Source organism: Fistularia commersonii, chromosome 32, assembly GCF_037954325.1.
Source record: "Fistularia commersonii isolate RoL2024-O1a breed Wild chromosome 32, RoL_Fcom_v1.0, whole genome shotgun sequence".
Taxonomy (NCBI): domain Eukaryota; kingdom Metazoa; phylum Chordata; class Actinopteri; order Syngnathiformes; family Fistulariidae; genus Fistularia; species Fistularia commersonii.
Window position 1 is genome coordinate 6,910,411 of NC_141315.1, and position 19,953 is coordinate 6,930,363.

The following is a 19,953-nucleotide window of genomic DNA, read 5'->3' on the forward strand; positions in this document are numbered from 1 at the left end:
GCCTTACCTGTATTATACATTTCTGTCAGATTTTTCTTAAAGCAAACGTACTTTACGTACGAGTTTACTTAACTGCGTAACTCAGTGCTAACTTTCTGTACCCCTCCCCCATTCTATAAATAGTCAAATTTGTCGATAAAATAGTTGTATTTACACCTCTGCACAACACTGTATCCTTCTTAACATTAACAAAAAAGGACAAAGAAGGGATATAGGTCAACTTGCAACAAAGAATCGATTTATTCACATTAATTATCTTAACAGTGCTCACTGGTTTACTGCTGTAGCTTACACAAAGTGGGATATTGTTGGCAATATCCGGCAAGTTTTCGCTGAAAACAAAACAAGCGGCTTGTCAGCATAATACGTGTATATTGTTTCTAAGTGACGACTTCATTAATTTGGTTTGATTCTATCTGCAGCCAAAAGGTTTAGACACAGTAAAAACACCGGCCTTCCCTCTTCTCCCACCGTAGTCACAGAGAAGCAAAGTGCCATATACGCTTCGTCATGTCTCCTTCGTCTTAGCTTTTTGGGTGACTTTCGTTTATCTCATTATCTCCATCCCCATTTATTATTATTCCTATTAAATATTAATTCCACGGTGTCTCTTGAGGGTTTGTTCACTGCACTACTGATTTCTTGCTCTGTGCTGTGGGCGCGCATGCTCGGTGCAGAAAAAAAATCACGACGCCAGAGAGCTAATACGTCATAGCATATTCCCCGCGGTCACACTATTTGAAATGTTAAATGTATAAATTAATAAACTTAAGTCGTTTAAAGATAAATAAGCCTACTTCAAATAAAAGTTAACAATACCGTTACTTGTCTCGGTTAGAAGAGCTGAGAAAGCAGAGCCTGGCCGGGGGGAGGGGGTTACCTGCTCCGTTTAAGCTTTCAAACATTAAAACTATTACTTGAGCTAGCGACGAACGTTTTATAGCGTTGGCGAAATGGTTATAGAATCAGGTCATGTTGCATGATGGGTAATGTAGGAAATTACCTCTGTCTACCTGACACTACCCCTACTTGATAATTTCAGAATCACGAAATGGAAAAAGGCAGATATATAAATTATAACTAACAATCTAATAACTAGAAGTGGGAATTCCAGAACAACACTGATATCTATTGCAGGGTTGCTCAAGCTAGAATGTTGCTTGTTATTCCCATAAGTAATCTTTCTATTGTAGCATAACAGTATTTACTGCTTACAAATGTGAAAAATCAAAACGCTATGGTTAGGATACAAAGGTTATAAGAGCGTTGAAAAAGTAAACACGGGATAAACTTTCGATAAACCAAAATGATAAAGTTTTCGGGGGAAAAATAGCCTGTACCCAAAGTATGGCCTGGTTAGAAATACTTTCAGTACTAAAAAGAATAAATCTTTAATTTCTAAAAAAGGTTGAATGACATGTTCATTTGCACACACGTGTCCCTTGTCGCGTGTTATAAATGTATACAAAATAGGCTGCTTTCATTAGTCTCAATGACAACGGTGGCCCGCTTGTACAGCTCACCATAATTAAATAATTGCTGGAAAATTGTGAATACTAAGTACATTGATTAAGAAATGACATTACAGACACGACTTGAAAGTTGAGAAAAAATACCCTACAGAATATGATCCTGCGTCACAGTCAGAAAATGTTGGAATGCAAAGCAATTGGAAACTTTGCATCATCCACTGAACTGAATTATGTGTCGACTAGAAATTACACTACTGAGCGGAACCCAGCGACTCAGCTAATTGCTAAAACTAGCCGAAAAAAATGGAAAAAAGGGTGTTATTCTGATACAGGAATCCTCATCTTGAGACCAAGGTGCCTATGTTTTTCCATACAACGCACCAAAGTGTAAATAAAACATTACAAATATTCCAAATGAAATGTCACTTTAATCAATTTTTATTGTGCCCGTGCACTTGATGTAAAAGATGTATAGTTTCTTGTCACACATACCTGCTGCTGCAAAAAAAAAGCAGCGGTGCTGTTTAAAAAACAATTATTGCACATTCAGAACTGGTATTCACATGCTGAAGTGGAGATTGTGTGTGTGTATGTGTGTGTGTGTGTGTGTGTGTGTGTGTGTGTGTGTGTGTGTTTGTGTGTCTGTGTGTACATTCCAGAAATGGGGAAAAAAGATTCAGGAATCATTTAAGTACTGTGGCTATGAAATACAGTTTGTAGTATTCTGTCAACATCCGAGCGGTGTTGCAAAAATGGAACGGAGCTTATGTTTGCTGTAAGTGCTGCATCAGCCGGATCGACTCAGTGCAGGAAGAAGTCCCTGATGCGTGTGGCTTCAATCCACGGGATATAGGCAGCAGTGCGGGTGAAAACGCTGGGTTTATTTTCCACGGTGCAACCAATAGGGCCAAAGCTGACCACGCCATGCACCTCCCAGCGGTCCCGGCCCAGCTGGCACAGCAGCGGACCACCGGAGTCACCCTGGGAGACAGAGGAGAGCGGTTTGAACATTTTCAGAGCATTGCGTTTTACTGGATTCCCGATGACTGTGTGTGTAATTGTCCTACCTGACACGCCGCTGGAGGATCCTCAGTGTCTCTGAAGCCAGCGCAGATCATGGAGTCTCGGACACGGTCGCCCCAGAACTTCTTCTGCCGACAGGTTTTGAAGTCAATGATTGGAAGACGGGCTTGATTCAGGGCCTCTGCAAGAGACACGTTCTCCTTCCCGCCTGAAATGAGATGAATGAGCAAACAGGCATGTTTTTCAAGTCAGTGTTTGGTCTGGTCTTGTTCCAGAATATCTAATCTCTGTTTCCTCTGATGAAATGTCTCGCCCTGCGTCGAGCCCAAGATACAGCGGTTTTAGCACTGCAGTCCTATGATAGGTTATTGATGAGTTATACTACATACTGATATGTGTAAACTACGCAGTGTGAGAAAACCCTTTGGATTTCAGGTGAGATTAGACAACTAACATACTTCATTCAGTTTAAGACTCATACTTACTTCAGTGTCGTGTTGATGCTCACAATAAACCCTATCTGACACAGACGGACTTAGTCAAACATCAACCAAGAGCTCAGAGCAAATAAGCAGTTGATGTACAAATGTGCCGTGCACGCTGTTGTTTAGGGCCTGCCATTAAGGGACTGTGTCTGCATTGCTACAGTAAGTTTTTTTTTTTTCAAGTTGATTCATTTAAGACTATTTGGGAAGTTAAAACATTTGGGGTATGCAGTTCAAGCCTTTTGCAAACAATACACATGGTCACTTTAAAGAAAACATCAGGATATCTGATTTGAATTGTCCGAAAAGACACCACAGTGGCATTTTTGTTGACAAATCAGTTAAACTCAAATCCGAGGAAAGACTGCATTTCACAGAAATAAACATTTAGCATTATAATCTTGTTCTTTTACTAACCCCGGGTGTCCCCCCATCCTGTGACCCAGCAGTAGTGTCCAGGTTTGAGGCTGGTCTGCTTGCGCGGCAGGCAGGCGTAGCGGATGAAGTTGGAAGGGAGGATGTCTGTGGCAGCTTTTACCAGGGCAATGTCATAATCCAGTTCGCTGTGCGCCGGGTACCGGAAGTTCTCGTGCCTGTAGATTCTCTTCACAGGAAAAATCCTTTCTGCAGTCTCAGAGCGTTTCAGCTGGTGCTTTCCAAGGACGATCCTCCAGCTCCCGGCATCCTCAGCTTTACCTCTGGGAGAAGATCAAGAGTTTTTTTGCTTTTTTTGCAGGAAATACACAATATCAGTTTTTAACTACTTGCTCATGTCAGTGTTTTTCTCCCGTTGGGAAGGAGTCTTACTTTTGGAAGCAGTGAGCAGCGGTGAGGACCCAGTTCTTGTGGATGAGAGTTCCTCCACAGACATGAATGTAATGTTTACTTCCCCTGGGACGAACCTGGGAGGAACCCATTGAGATATGAACAAATTAAATGGAGGCATTCTGAAATAACACAGTAACCGAAACTTGGGAGGAAAACCTGACCAATCAAACGTGATATCAAAACAGCCACCATTGCCAAACATAAATGACATAGACCTTCACGTTGTTTATTTTAAGGTTGAAATACACAAGTGTGTGTGTCTTGTGTGTGAACCTCAAAATGATTCTTCCACATCTGTGGAAGATCTAAGATTTCACAAATTAAGTCTCAAGATAGTCTGTTAACTAGTCAGGTTCTCTTATGTGGTTAAAAGTATGCGCAGAGCTGTCATAAAAACACTGAATAGTTGTTTTTTTTTCATTTTATCTGTCCTGTGTGGTGGTTAAATGAGGATGAATGGTTCCAATCTCAATCCACTGGCAGCACAATATTAATACCAGCTTAAGAAATGTCTTGTGTTATGATTTACTTTAACACTGTCCTGTTCAAACACATTAACCGGGATTATTTAACACTGAGAGGATGAAGCTCGAGTTAATTCACTTCATGAGTTATTATGTATTGAGTTACATAAAAACTTCCCTGATTTTCTTCAAAAAAAAAGTTTTGATTTAATTCATCATGATTGACGTGTGACACTGCTGTATTTTTTAACTCTATTTTTGATACTAAAATACTATTTTTGATACTGCTGTATTTTTGATACTAAAAGGACCATATTGAAGTTTCCATTTCATGCCATCAGCTAATAAATCAGATGTTACGCTAAAACCTTGAAGCCATTTTGAAAGATCATTTTTTTTTTTTTTTTTTTTTTTTTTTTTACAGAATAGCGTTACCTGTAGGGAAACCTGCCAGGGCCAGGAGTGAGGTCTGGCCTCATTTCCCGACACAATCCTCTCAGCCATGTTGGGCTTGAAGTAGGCCATCCCACAATCCTTTGGCCAGTCTAGTGGAAGAGACACCCCAGCAGACATGTCAGCAATTTCCACAATGAAAACCATTATCATTGTTCATTTGTTTTGCGGCCATTTTCGGTGTTTTTGGCCCTCACCCAAGTGGAGGACCTTGTGCTGCAGCTGTCGCCCGGGGGTGAGTGTGTATGCAGCTGCAGGCAGGGGCGCCTTGCCCAACAGCAGCGGCAGCAGCAGAGGCAGAAGGAGGAGCAGAGGAGGTCCTGGAACAGCCATCGTCTTCCACAGAATCGCTGGCCGGCACATATCCCACACTATTTATACCAAGCACACACAGATGTACAGGCACACATACAGAACACACACAACAGCACACTTCTAGGGACAATGAGTTGTGTCATAACAAAGCCGGAGCGCTGGATGGTTCTCCTGTAGCTATTAGTTTACACTGCTGCTGAGAAAAAAAGGGATTTTGGGGAGTCCCATCAGCACTTTCACTTACATATATGCTCACCGTACACATGTTAGTGTACTCGGGACAAAAGCCGTACACCAACAACACGTCATGTCACATGGCTCGAAGGCACTGACATAGTGACCTTAAAATGACCTTTATCTCTCATATCCCAGAATAGTTCATCTCTTTTGTCGCAGGGAAAGATAAAATCGTGCTTTCCGTGAAGCTATATATATCAGGCAGCTCCCCGTACACTCATACCTGGGGGTGCAGGAAGGAGCCGGAGAGGACAATGGAGAAATCACACGTAAAAAAAAGGAAAACGAGTCGGATATATTAACATCAGCCGTCCCACACTTTTGCAGACAGATGCAAAAGAAGGAAGGAAAGACATTTCCTGCTCAGAACAGACGATCACAACAATGTTTTTGTTTTGTGCAAAAACTAACCACTCATTCAGATGCAGAGGCGCTGTTTAAGTTATAATCGACAATGAATCTACAGCATATATCACAATCAACTTTATGATAAAGGGAATTTTCTGAATAATCATGATTCATTTGTGAGAAATAAATCCAAATTCCAATGATTACAGGTTTTGTAGTGTGACAGGGGAAGTGGGTGATGTGATATTTCCAATAACGAATCAAACTCTGAAACAAAAAAGCAATAAAAAACAGAGCATATTTGCACGGCTTAATCCCCGCTGAGTAAACAGGGTGTGTCGGAATTTGGGTAAATTGACCGATTCAGGTCAAAAGAATAATCGATGACCAAGACCTTGCTTTCCCATGTACACGCATTTTTGTTCATGTGTAAAAATATGACAACAACAACGACAATAACTGCAGTGGAAGCCACTGGTGAGTTAAGCTTTTTTTTTTCCTGTTTGAATGAGAGAGAATGTGCCCGCTCATCTGAATGGCAGTGCGTGAATGGTGGTGGTTCACCAAGGTTACATACGACTGAACTAAGTGCAGGTTTTATACCCGCAAGTGATTTTAGAGGGTGAGAATAAACAGCATAGAGAGTTGAATGGATCAGTTTGAGTTTTTTCCTCAAAACACTCTTCGAAAAGCACAACCCATAGATCGCCTGCTGAGATATTGAACGTGCATTCTTACAGTTGCGTTATCTTTCCTTAAGACAATCACAGTTTTTTTTTAATCGTAAAGAATTGCGACTTTGTAAACAAAATTCACACACAAGGCAAAATTGCATGTCATTTTTTCTTTAATATTATTAACCAAATTCATTAGCTCATGACATATGCAGTTCGTACATATTTGTTCAGTACTATAGGTGAAGAGGTTGGAATATTTAAATGTCAAAACTCCTGCAGTACAAAACACCACAGAAAATGTACAAGATTTCTCAACTATATCTGATGATGCAACATCATCACGGATCATTTATTGATTCAAAATTCTATGTCAAAAATTTCACACTGTTACATATTATTGCATTTTGCTAAAGCTTCCTCTGCATCGTATCTGCTCAGTGCATTGGAGTTAGAATTGATGAGGTATAAAAGTACAAAATTACAGTATTTCCACCTACACTCAAGACTGAAGGTTGTATGAGTTGCAAGAACATGGGTGTAACAGCACAACTTATTTTCAACATTAAGATATAGCTGATACAGAAGAGTGTACCGAAGCGAGTGTACTATATACTCATATATGACCAATATGTTAAAGATGACTGTAACCTGCAATCAAAAGTTTAAGCTGAAGGAGCCCTCATATCAATTCAGAAATAATATAATTTTGTATTCTTATGCTTTCTTTGTGTGTTCGGGCCTTTGTCCCTGATCCAGCATTGCAAAAGTAAACATTCAGAAACATTCAGTTCAAATACAGGTTTTGGCCATTGCAATAAACTCTAACAGAAAGAAGTATAAAATGAACAATGAAATATTTTCATTTTAACTTGTATCTTTGGTTTCAAAAGCAAATTTAGTTATTTTTTTACTATGTCATAGACATTCTAATTCATTTTCTCCAGCTGCTGTCCCAATTTAGAATTTCAACCTAGTGTTGCATTAACCATCACTAAACAGCAAGTCAGAGCAGGTGACATTACACATTTATTATCATCCGATTTCTCCCTGTTGAAAAAATATATGCTGAAAAAACAGTGTGTAGGCAGGACAGACCTTCTGTAGGGTCTCTTTCAGTTTTAGCCAGAGGTCATTTTTAGCGTGCTTGTGCTAACTGAGGTCTTGAGTGCGTAATCTTCAAGACTTTTCATCTGCTTTTCTGGAGCCTCCACACCATATGGGTCTCAATGATCGGATCACACTCCTCTTGCGGCTGTGTCCACTCCCATGTGAGGGGGACTTGGGATGGCCGGCCTCCTTTCCTTGTACCTCCTGTTCCTCTTCCTTTGCGTTCTCTCCTTCTGCCCTGCTTATTTTTCGAACAGCTTCTGCTTTGTCCTCCGTTTTGACATCATCTTCCTCCTTCGCCTTCCCCCCATCTGCCTCCGGTGTTTCCTGACTCTCACTCTCCGCCACACAAGATGATGTAATGACCATGGCAGGGGGATTCAGCTCAGGAGTAATGGCCTTCACCATATTTGATATAAGCGGAGGTTTTGGCGCTTTTTTCTTCTTGGATGGACGTTTCGCAGGTTGGGGGCTCTTCTGGAGCTCCAGATGTTTTTGTATAGCTGAGCTCAATTCGTCTGGATCCACAGACGCCCCGTGCACATCCCACGTCATCCCATCCTCATCCCATTGTACCTGCTTCATGCTGCTCCTCCTCCCGTATTCATCTCGCTCCTCAACCTGGATCTTCAGGCATGACCGCCTCCTCTCCAGGTCATTAACGTAAGAAGAGTTCATGTCTGAGGGGGCGTCGTCTGCATGTTTCTCTTCCTCCTCTCCACTGCTCACTGGGAACATGCTGGATGAGGGGGAGACCAGATTGGAGTGAGATCCCACAGAAGATTTCAGGTTCAACCTCGAGCCTGGCGGCGAGCCTAGGATGGAGTGGGAGCCCAAGTTGGAGGTGTTTCTCCTGAGTTCCCACCAGGAACCCACAGGAGAGACTGTCTGCACAGCCACATCAACCAATTCCAGCGGGGAAGTCATTGTTCCTTCTTCCCGGTAAAACTCTTTAATGCCCTTGTGATGCCCTTCACACAGCTGTGAATCACTCAAGGAGGAAACAATGGGTGATCGCCATCGTCGGCCAACTTGGCATCTTTGCTCCGGTTGCCAAGGCAGCTCAAGATTTGCCACTTTAGCAACGGGTGATTCTATCTCCTTTGATGCTGAATCGGATATCAGGTAGTCGAACCCCTCCGGGCTTCTCTCTTCTTCATTATCAGGCAGCTGCGAGCCCTCTGGGCTGGGAAGCTGCTCCATGATGCCATCATCCAAGCGCCCGGGATCTGATGACACTCCTTCCTCTATGCTAGCAGATGACGGGATCGGGGAGGGGAATTTAAAAGCAAGCAAATGATCGTCCAGAACACCCTCATCTTCTGTGCTCTCCAGCTGGATCAGGGGTGAGATGGATTGAGAGTCACGATGTGAACTCCGTGCCAACGGTGAAGTGGTTGAAACCTCCGCGGGTGCTGAAGTTGGCGTGAACAGGGGAGACATGAATGGAGAAGCTGTGGTTATGGGAGAAGCTGGTTTGGATATTGAAGGATCCGGCGTGGCGGTGCAAAGAGCTTCCTGTGTTAGACTACAAGGACGGGAGGGACCCCCTTTCCAAACCACCGTGTCTGGAGTGCTGCTGCGGCTCTGTGTGCTGCTCTTGCTCCAGCGCTGCATGTTGGCCATCCAGCACTCGTTGATAGCAGGCGGGCTGTGCGTTTCTGTGCTGAGGGCCGCGAGCGACGACTGGAGGCTGCTTACTTGCTGCCACACCTGAGGGTGCAGCTGATGTAGCAGGTTCTGTTCAGAGTGCGTGTTGGTGCTGGAGCTGCGTCTCAGGTCTATCCCGGTCCAGGCTGGGTCACGTTTGTGCGGTGGGCCTGTTGCCATGACCACATCCATTGAGCTTTTGGAGAGGGAGAAAATCGGCGTCTCATCTCCCTCATCTTCTCTTCCTCCAATCCCCGCCGCACTGAAGCGAGAGGCGGGCTTCTTGACTGAATAGAGTCCTGACTGGTAATTTTCAGAGGCAGGGCGACCAGGCCTCGCCATGACAACGGTGTCGATCTGCAAAGCAAGACCAAAATCTTTAAACACTAAATCTACATATACATTCATTTCAAACATGAACTCATGAGGGCTTTGCTGCATGTGTGAAGAAAACGCCTGGTAAGATAGAAATTAAGTGTATATCAACAAACCGGCTCATTGGTGCAGAGGGAGCCCATGGAGCGAATGCAGTGTGAGAATGTATGTCAGTGATGCAAATGCGTGTGGTGACGACGAAACAAATAAACCAGCTTCTGGATTTTGGGATGCCAACAAAATGCAACTGAGGGAGCAAAAGGGTCTCAAATGGAGAAATTTTGAGAATTTGTCAGATTGGGTCAGGTTGGTGATAAAGTAATGGGATATTCATGGCGCCTTGTTGTTTGGGTTACGTCCTGCCTCCTGCTGCTCTGCCTAAATCCTCACCCCCGCCACCTCTGACACACAAAATTCCTGATAGCAACAAGCGAGAAAGGGAATACAGGACTGAATCCAGGCTTGACATTTTGCGCATTGACCACAGTTTGTATAAGAGACGCCACTGTTATCTTATATCATATTTCACTGGGCAAAACCCAATATGTGGCATCCGGCTTTTTGTCTTTTATGGCATTGGATATCAATATTGCTCCAAGTCAAGATTGACTTGGGGTTTGTTGCCTCCTTCAAGAAATTTAGTGACTTTTGGTCATCGTTGCCAGAAATTTCGACAGTTTCTGTTTTGACAGCAGTCCGAAATCATACAGACGGTGTTGAGTTTGAAGGAAAGACTGAAGTTAAACAGGTCAAACACAGTAGGATCATCACTGGCTTCCTTAATGCTTTCTAAAAATTTCCAACTACCTTTAGGCCATTTTTGTTCCTGTGGCAAGAGGGGGAGGGCACGTCTTAAAAAGCCAATTAGTTTACTCCATTTGCTGGCAACAAAAATACAGCCTATCCACCTTTTGCCGGCAGTGTTTTTCTTACGGCCCGTGGCGCACACCCTGGTGCTTCTTGTTTGCAGGCAACATACCCACATACTCCCATTCACCTCCAGATTATCCTAATGAGATTACATGCTCCAGATTATTTGATCATTGAGATAAAATTGAGATCGATCAAGTGGGATTTAGGAGAGTCACCAGTTGCCTGAGGACAGGGGATAAAATCATGACAGCATTCTATTTATAGTTTGAAAATTTAAAATTGTTTCATTATGGTTGTTATGTCGTAGTTAGTTGTCTGATATTCCTGATTTTACTATTCATTGTGTAATCTTTCCGAAAATAAAATAAAGTATGACACAGATTTTTGATTTCCAAAATGATTAAACATTCACTCTTTCAGCTCAAATACACACCTCCTTCTGTTTTATTTGGAATTTAAAAACACGAACCTTCGATTTCATTCCTGTCCTGAAAAGACCTGGTTGAATTTTAGATAACTGCCCAGCTAAGACTGAAAATAAAAAAATACTTAATAATTTTTCCGTCACTTCAGAAGAAACGTCGAAGAAAGAAAGAAAGCAAAAAAAAATATATCATATTTGAATGGCAGCAAATAGAATAGACCTTACCTTGTAATCACACCTTGTGCCCCGTTCTGGCCTCTGCCCTCCCAAAGAACTGGGAACACTAAATGGCGTCTCTCCTTCGTACCATCTTTCCTCCCTCTCCTCTTCACCTACTTCTTAAGAAGATCGCCTTGCCAGTTTCCCCACGTCTTCGCACACAACCCACTGATCCCCCTCCCGATGTTCCTCTTCCACTCGATTGCACTCTGAGCGCGTTCTCTTTATATCTAATCTCGTAACCTGTATTCAACATGGGTATAAATATTGCGCTCATGGATTCACGCCGGTGTGTGAACAATGCGTGCGTCTGTAGGTGTGTGTGCGTATGTATGTGTGGGTGTGAGAGAGGGCCATTACTGGACCTTTAGCCCCGAGGATTAACTGCCACCTGTCATCTCATTAGCTACTGTCCAATCTCTCAACAGTGGTCGGGTGGATGAGTGGCTAATGAGCATTGTGATTTTGAATAAAGATCAGGTCAGTCGGCAGGGTGGCCAAGTTTATTTATTCATAAACCCTCGGTTTTCCGGGCGGTTGATTTTGTTGAATTAAAAAGGAATTAACCACTTTATTTTGGCCTTCATCATTTTTCTTCATTTGTGTTATCCATTCTTACCATTTTTTTTTACCACAGAAGGGGTTTTGTACGGGGGTATGGTTGCTGTCTACAATAAGTGAAAGAAATTGAAAAAAAAAAAAAAAATTGCACCCAAATCAAATTTATAGCTGGATAATTTAAAACATCATAAAAACTTGCGTGGGTCTTTTTGAAGAGGGGCGAGTGTCAGAACTCAGATAACAGCATGGGATTGTGAGAAGCTGCCAGGTGTTGAACTCCCTTATGGTCTCCAGAGACACAGAAATATTGAGACGTCGGTCTGGTGTGAGCCTGCGGAAACTGAAAAGAGGAACACTAACTCGATCCGTCAATGGCAGGTAGGAAAACAACACTGGATCTCGTTCATACCTTTGGATCACTTGACTTTCCGTGCACTTTTCCAAGACTGGACGTTAGGTCTAGCAGTGGGGCTGCTGGTGGGCCTCCTGCTGCTGCTGCTGCTGCTGGGCCTCCTCGCGTGCTTCCTGCAGAGGAGGAGGGATCGGAGTCCGCACCAAGAGCTGCTCCGTGCGGTGCCCTCCATTCTGGCGTGTCCTGCCCCCGTCATCCAGGTTTCCCAGGGCTCCTGGGACAAGTAAGTACTATAACATATAGAAACGCTAGATATGTAACTAACAGTACAATCCCATGCATCGTGTTAATAGTTTCAGGATTACATTTTCCCCTTATTTTCCAAAACAAAGTGTTATAATATTGATATTATCCAGTGATATTAACACCCTTTTATTGAATCAACTCCCAATTTTCTTTTCTCATTTACTCACTCCAGTGTGTTGCAATAAATTGCATTGTGAGTCAATATGAATATCTACTTGTGGATAGCTATAACATAGTTTAATCGATGTATGATCTCACATGAAATGTTTTAGAGGCCCGAGGGAGATCCCTTTCACAGTGCCACCGTGCTACAAGACAGGAAGCCTCAGGACGGACACGGCTGGGGAGGAAATAGAGGAGTGCGGGATGAAAATTGAAGCTGAGAGGGGTGTTCTGACCCATCGAGGGTCTCTCTCAGTACAGAGTGGGTCTCTACTTCCCTTGTTGCATGATAAAGAAATGTGATTATCATACTTTTTAAACTGAAACTCACCAATGAAACTGATACTAACTCAAAACATGTTTCAGCGTAAGTAAGTGATGTTAAGCAACAAGCAAACCTGCATTTTCATAGTAATAGAAATAATAAAAATAACAAATTTTTGTTGAGAACAATCACTGAAATTTAAGACGTTGTTGAGCCAAATACTGGGATATATGTCCATCCAGCCATCCATCTTCTTCCACTTATGCTGCACTCAGGGTTGCGTGGATTAATAAACTATTAAGATTTTTAAAGTGAAATGAGAAATCATGCAAAAGCACATTTGATGAAACACGAGCCACTCACATACAAGACAAAGGCTATGATAAAACTTACATTTCACAACTTTCATTGGCAAATGTAATGTGATTATTTAAAATGACCATTACAGTTAATAATATGATTATAGTATTATGCTTCCTTGACTAGTGTGTTGAGACCCAATGTGTTGAGACTTGGATTACAATGACCATCTGTCACCTCTGTATCCAGAGGCCAATTGAAATGAGAATAAAACTAATGCAAGTGTGAAAGTTCAAGTGCGCCGGGAGTCTTTACATCTGATGTCTAATGTTTCACCAGGTTGGTATCCTGTGGGTTCGGTACTGACAGGTCTCTACTCTGCTGCTCCCCTGAACGAGGTGGTGGTGCCTCCGCCCGGGATGTCCACGCGCCTGTGCTTCTCTGTGGAGTATCGACATGGCAGTGAGCAGCTTGTGGTCTCCTTGCTCCGCCTGGGCAATCTCCCACCTCGTTTCCATGGAAACATGACAATGGTGGAGCTCCGGCTTCTCCCGGACGACCGGCGGCCACGCCAGGCCAAAGCCCGGGGCACCGGGCCTGACCCGGAATTCAGCAATTACTTCGTTTTCCAGGTGAGGCCGCAAAAATCGGAAACACGCAAAAGGGACGAGACCGTAAAACACACGCTGTTCACTCCGCAGGTGTCTCGAGTGTGTGTGTCTCAGAGCACTCTCAGCATGTGTGTGTTGAGTGTGGCGCAGGATGGTAAACGCCACGCTGTGGGCCGAGTGTTGTTTGCCCTGGCGGGGGAGCTGGGCCACGCCGGCAGGGTCCTCTGGAGAGACCTGGAGACGGAGCATCGCACACAGGTATGCACACTTGGAGCGCGTGGTTGAAATATTTGTCTTGCGCGTTTTCACACTGGTGACCTCTCCGCCCGTCAGTGTTCAGAGGTGGGGGACGTGCACGTGACCCTGAGCTACAATCCGACCCTTCAGCGTCTTTCTGTGGTCGTCCTGAGGGCCCGCGGCCTGCAGCTGCTCACAGACACAAGTAGAGAGCACTGATTTTTCTGCACTGTGGTCAATTGTTGGTATCACTTTTAACAATACTTCTTCATTTTCTTTAATTCTTGAATTCATCTTTCTACAAAAAAAAACCAAAAATTATTTCCTGGTAATTTAAGATAATTTTGTGTCATTTTTTTTTTTCTTGGTTTTCAATTTATTTCACAAGTTAGCACGTTCTCCCTGTGTCTGTGTGGGACAGGACAAAACATGCAGGACAAGTTGAAAAAATTGGGAAAATTGCCCCAAATGAGTGGGTGTATGTTTGTTTGTCTGTATATGTGGCCCTGTGATTGACTGGTGACCAGTCCAGGATGTACCCTGCTTTTCGCCTATTGACAGCTAGGATCAGCACCAGCCTCCCCCTGCAACCCTGAGTGCAGGATAAGCGTTGGAAGATGGATGGATTTATATTTTCCATTGGTTGATTTTGCAAAATGGGAGCAAAGATCTAGTGTATTTTGATGAGGTGTTTTTTTTTTTAGTCTTTGCATAACTAACCTATATTTTTGTGCCCTTTTTACATCTTTTCTGTAAGCAATTTGCCAAGAAAATATCACAAACATTTTAAAAGGTACAGTCCTTTTTACACAGAGCTATACATCAGTAATCCCAGCCTTTGTGTATCTTTCAGGTGTGTGTGTCAAGGTGAGTTTACAAATACATGCCAAAGCGGTGAAAATGAGATGCAGCTGCGTGGTGAAGGGTGAAGCTGACCCCACCTTCAACCACAGGTCGACTTTTAAATTGCGAGTCGAGCACCTGGACGAGGCCTGTGTCAGGTTTGAACTGCAGCAGCTGAGCAAGATCCGGTCAGGTGAGGGATCAGTTTAAGGTTCATAGATTAAAACTGAAATATCAGCGATGTTTGAAAGCCTGTCGGGAGAAGTTCGGAAAAATATATAATGGGGAACGTCCAACAGGGTCGCCCTGGACTTACTCCTGGTCTGGGTCAGCAGTAGAATCACAAGGGTTCTGTCTTCATATGTGTCGCAGAGCCACCTACCCTGCTGGGAGTTCTGGTCTTGGGTCCGTTCATGTATGCCAGGGGCCTGCAGCTGCAGCACTGGATGGATATGATCAACACCCCGCAGGAGCCGATCGAACTCTGGCATGGACTCAGCCGGGCCACATGAACACCACCAAGTGATGTAGACCTTAAGGATGGGGGGAGATTTGTAGCAGAATCCTTATCAAATAACAAAATGTTTTAACTAAATTGTGATATTCTCATTTGGATTTTAATTTTTAGTTATTATATTTTGAAAACCTTTTTTTCTCCTTTTTCATAGTAATTCCTGTTCTGATGAGGGATGAACAGTGTTTCACACTATGGCCAAATGTATTTGCTCATCCATCCAAATAATCCAAATCAGGTGTTCCAAACAGTTCCATGAGCACAGGTGAATAAAATCAAGCGCCGAGGCATGCAGATCACATCATATTGACCCCTAAGGACGAGGTCCAATGGGATGTCATATAAGTTCATATGCGAGTCAGGGCAAGTGAGCAAATACTTTTGGCCATATAGTGTGTATATATATGAAAATAACCGTAGCAATTGTTCATGACGTGTGAAGTCTGGTGCCATTCACTGACCAGCTGGGACTTGAAAGATGCAGAGAAGCTGGAAACAATACAGTTAATAATAATAATCTTATGATTATTAATAGTAGTAGAAGTAGTAGTAGATGTTCACTACAACAAATGAATAACATGCCCATTATATATTGAAATGAAAGAAAAATCACTTAATGAATACTCCCACTTTGATACTAGCAGTTGGACGAAATAATGGCTCATTTATTTAAAAATAAATCATTATAATAAATTTTTTTTACAAGATTAAAAACAAGTACTGGTGAAGTGTTACCGGTGTTGGGCAGAGGGTGACGCCAGAGGCTCGTCTGTCAGTTGAAGCCGCTGCAGTTTGAATCGACGAGTGTGAGTGAAGCCGGAAGTCAGTCACCCGCCAGTTCGTACGTAGCAGACGTCATGCTGTTGTGTTGAAGTTAAGATATTTCACAAACCATGAAGATCAACGAAAACACTTTACTGGAGGGACAGAAGGTCGTGTTGGTGCCCTACAATGCAGAGCATGTGCCCAGGTAAATCCACGTGATTGCCAAGTGTCTTTTCTTTTCTTTTCTTTGGTCTCAGAAATCTGAATGGGTAGCTGGTTTAAAATAAACAAAATCATAACTAAAGATGAATAGGGCTTTAAAGCAGCTGTTTGTCTAGTCTAGCTAAGATTTAAAGTTATATTTTAACATTTAAAGTTTCATTATTAAGTGTTATGATCAGCAGCTCGTGATTCACTCATTTAAATGTAAAAATTGAAGTGAAATTAAAACAGAGTTGAGGATGAATGCAGTTTCTACAGGTACATAAAATAATGGACAACAGAATAAAATCTATTTTCTGAAAATGTTACATTTAGTACTCATCCTTGCACTTGCACTTTGTGAGTTACACACCAAACTGCACTCAAATGTCTTATTTCACTGCCAACCCTATTCATATTTTAATGTTTACACTATCATCATTTCCTATCAATACGTATTCAAATGCACTGTGGACAGCAAAGTAGGAATTTCAGTGTAGTGGGAAATATTTCTACACTGTACATGTGACAATAAATGCTTTGAATGTGAATCAGTTGTGTATTTAGACAGGTATGGCATCTGAATGCTGTGATGTACTTTTTTTGGCCATGTAATGTACTGTATTAATATGCTTTTGATTGACAACATTTGTCCAGAGCACTAACCCCTGCTGGCTTTGACAACCCCAACTGAAACCTTACACTTTGTAATTAAATATACATTGTGATTGATCTGTAACTATCCATATAAGGCCAGGAAAAAAAAAAATCAAGATATGACCTTTGTCAACAAAACTACAGTTTTAAGTATGCTCACGGTTTAAGTAAGGTTTCTCAGATATTGAAAAATAAATGTAAACATTCATTTTATCTGGACAGTCAAAAGTTGAGTCTTAAATGAAATACAGCTTTGATATTCAGGAGGGTTGGATAATAAAAATGTTTCCTGTCCATCAGGTATCACGACTGGATGAAGTCTCCTGAACTTCAGCAGCTGACAGCCTCCGAGCCGCTGACGCTGGAGCAGGAGTATGACATGCAGAGGAGCTGGAGGGAAGATGATGATAGTAAGGGGTCGTCTGCAATACAAGCACATCAGAAAAACGTTTGACTCGACAGAATATTATGAAATTTGCCAAAGAACTATACATTCATTTAAATGAAAAATATATTTCTACCACATAACTCCATAAATACAAGGAAAAGTTCAAAAAATTTTTTTTGATTCAGACTTTTTTTCATCTGCTTAAAATCCATGAAATCTTTTAATTGAAAAATGTGTCTTGCTTCTGCATAGTTTACATTCAATTTTTTATAAAAAAATCTGCCACTGGTTGATTGGATTTTAGTTCTGAAAAAAGTTTCTTCCTTGTAATCAGACACTAATCCCATGGCATTTGTTTCCTTGACTATTTTAACAAGTGTGTTAATATCAACCATTGGTGCCAGTAAATGTGTGAACCTTGGTTTCTATGTAATATTTTTTCCACCTTCTTATCAGAATGCACCTTTATCATCTTGGATAAACAGCGCTGGGAGGACCCTGACATGCCAGAGGAGCAGTGCATGATCGGGGACATAAACATCTTCCTGACGGACCCGACGGACCCTTCGCTGGCAGAACTGGAGGTCATGATTGCAGGTGAGGACCTACCTCTTCAGATATCAAACAGAAATTTGGACGATTGATTTTCTGGAGGATTCATTGACTTACTAAGTGTCTTGTTTTTGACAGACCCTGTGTACAGGGGCAAAGGCATCGGGAAGGAAGTGACGCGCATGATGATGTGTTACGGTGAGCCGCAGCACAGTCGCTCTCAGTATAGTTAAAGGCATACAAACATGCCAGTGATTTTAGTGGCATTCTTTTGTTGCACAAATGATAGCAGGTGCAGACAGATAATGGCATTGTTGCTGAAATCTCGCTTTGTGAGACTGCATTGTGGTTTGTTCTGTCACTTTAAATGTCTTGGTGTTGTCATCCACCAGGAGTCACCAAGCTTGGGATCAAAAGATTTCAAGCGAAAATTGGACAGGACAACGAGGTCAGCATTGCCATGTTCAAGAAGCTCAACTTCCAGGAGGTAATTGGGTCACATGGTCTCAACATGTTTTCTTACAGGAATTGTTCCCCTCACCCATCATCCCGTATCCTTGTTCAGGTATCCGTGTGCCACGTGTTTAAAGAGGTGACCCTGGAGATGATTGTGGACGAGTTGGTCACAATGAGGCTGCTGAACACAAGCCACATGAAGGAGAGAGACTACAGACATACTTGCAGCAGCAAACACAAGCTGTTTTCGCCGTGAAGCAGGGAGTCACTGGCTCTGGTGCAAGTCTAACGTATCAAGTGTCACTGAAGTTCAGAGCACAAACAAGACAGTTATATTATTATTTTTGGAGTCTGACAGGAATGCACTCTTACCTGTTCAGGTTGTGTCCAGAGACATATGTGATGACTTGATGTAATGAAAGGGAGTGGTAATGCTGCAGTATAGTACTGTGACATAACTACGCAAGAATATATTGAGAATTATGATATAACTCAATTATCTTGTTTTTTGACAGAGTAATGAAATAAGCCCTTTTCACCAATCTTGCCTCCTCAGTCAATACATGGGAAATGGCTGTGACTCACTGTTAAAAGTCGACAGAACGTCTCTTTGAAATCAGCAAGAATAACTTGTCTGCGATATGATTTTCCATACTAATATCCCCTCTTAAAGAGGCCTTTGAAATCTTTATTTTCGGGAGGGAAGTGCAGTCACAAGAAGTATTAATATATTTTCCACAATTTTTTAATAGTTTTTGCTATGCTCTTTGATTCCAATTCACCGCCAATGTGCAAAAAATTAATGTAAAGCTCAGCGTCCAGCCAAATAGATTTTTTTCAGACATTGAGAAAAAAAGAATTCAAAAAGCTCAATTTAATTTTAGAATTGTCCTAAAAATAAGGGAGAAAATTATTTAACAATACATGACACAAAAAGGACACTACAATGAAGAGCTGGAAATTTGGGAACAGATATCTTGTGTAAGTGATTAGCTTCACAATAGTAAATAAAACTAAAGTCCTCCTCACCATGCTGACAAAAATAACCTGATAATGTGCCCAAATTGCAAGTTTAGTCTGAGACTTTCATGAGATTAACAATTTTTGGTCAATATAATAAGCTGAAAGGAAGAACAATCATTCAATTCTGTGGCAATCTTTCAATCTCTCAACAGATGAGCTGGGATGGTAGAGTGAAACACATCTGTTACACATTACAGTTAAAGATATTTGTCCCATATTACCTCTAAAAGATGCATTTGTCAACCAAATGTCGTCATTGTGCCACTCGGAAGTTAGCTGGTTTGTCATAGGCAATTGAAAAACTGAGCGTCAGGTCATATGACCCGTGAATGTGAAACCAAGAGATTTTTACCCCCCCCCCAATTTTGGACTCAGACTACATTGAGAATCAGAAATAGAGAACACTACAATTTGAATTCAGCAGCATAAAATGCATATCAAGTATATAGCCTTAAAGGTTTGGTCAAGCCAAATAGGCTTTTCTGTCTAACTATACACATACAGTAAACTGGAGTTTATATACTTGCCTGTCTTTTTTTGATCATTTCTTGCAGACCTCTCTCACTTTTGGAGAATTTAAGGCATGTTTTATGCTCCTGCAAAATAAAAAAATCTTCAAAGGGATAAAAAATCTTAATGCCTAGAGTAAATGGTCACACTTGTTTGAGTATTGAGAATTCATAGCACATATGACAGATCATATTCAATATAATTCCCCAAATAGCTAACAATATTAACCTTCTATTTAAGGCTTAAATCCCCAGTGATTTACCCGCTTCATTACAAGTCCAGAGTCCAAGATGAGAAAAT

General features: G+C 41.9%; 4 protein-coding genes across 4 annotated transcripts; 2 read left to right on the top strand and 2 right to left on the bottom strand.

Moving 5' to 3' along the window:
- Positions 1–1,677: 1,677 nt before the first annotated feature.
- Positions 1,678–5,205, bottom strand: LOC147215300 (elastase-1). Its single transcript, XM_086139892.1, has 6 exons — positions 4,923–5,205; positions 4,708–4,817; positions 3,788–3,882; positions 3,398–3,678; positions 2,540–2,703; positions 1,678–2,453 (listed from the first exon to the last, which is right to left on the bottom strand). Exons 1-6 carry the CDS (start codon positions 5,086–5,088, stop codon positions 2,274–2,276), a joined length of 996 nt encoding a protein of 331 aa, XP_085996018.1. The 5' UTR covers positions 5,089–5,205; the 3' UTR covers positions 1,678–2,273.
- Positions 5,206–6,505: 1,300 nt separating this feature from the next.
- On the bottom strand, positions 6,506–11,117 carry LOC147215301 (uncharacterized). The gene is made up of 2 exons (XM_086139370.1): positions 10,957–11,117; positions 6,506–9,416 (listed from the first exon to the last, which is right to left on the bottom strand). The coding sequence occupies exon 2, from the start codon at positions 9,399–9,401 to the stop codon at positions 7,479–7,481; it is 1,923 nt and encodes a 640-aa protein (XP_085995496.1). The 5' UTR covers positions 9,402–9,416; positions 10,957–11,117; the 3' UTR covers positions 6,506–7,478.
- Positions 11,118–11,882: 765 nt separating this feature from the next.
- On the top strand, positions 11,883–15,099 carry syt15 (synaptotagmin XV). Its single transcript, XM_086139507.1, has 8 exons — positions 11,883–11,889; positions 11,957–12,146; positions 12,442–12,593; positions 13,236–13,528; positions 13,598–13,765; positions 13,841–13,949; positions 14,598–14,780; positions 14,960–15,099. The coding sequence occupies exons 1-8, from the start codon at positions 11,883–11,885 to the stop codon at positions 15,097–15,099; spliced, it is 1,242 nt and encodes a 413-aa protein (XP_085995633.1).
- An 818-nt stretch (positions 15,100–15,917) lies between these two features.
- On the top strand, positions 15,918–19,665 carry nat9 (N-acetyltransferase 9). Its single transcript, XM_086139802.1, has 6 exons — positions 15,918–16,071; positions 17,025–17,134; positions 17,569–17,709; positions 17,803–17,862; positions 18,057–18,151; positions 18,230–19,665. Exons 1-6 carry the CDS (start codon positions 15,995–15,997, stop codon positions 18,374–18,376), a joined length of 630 nt encoding a protein of 209 aa, XP_085995928.1. The 5' UTR covers positions 15,918–15,994; the 3' UTR covers positions 18,377–19,665.
- Positions 19,666–19,953: the final 288 nt, after the last annotated feature.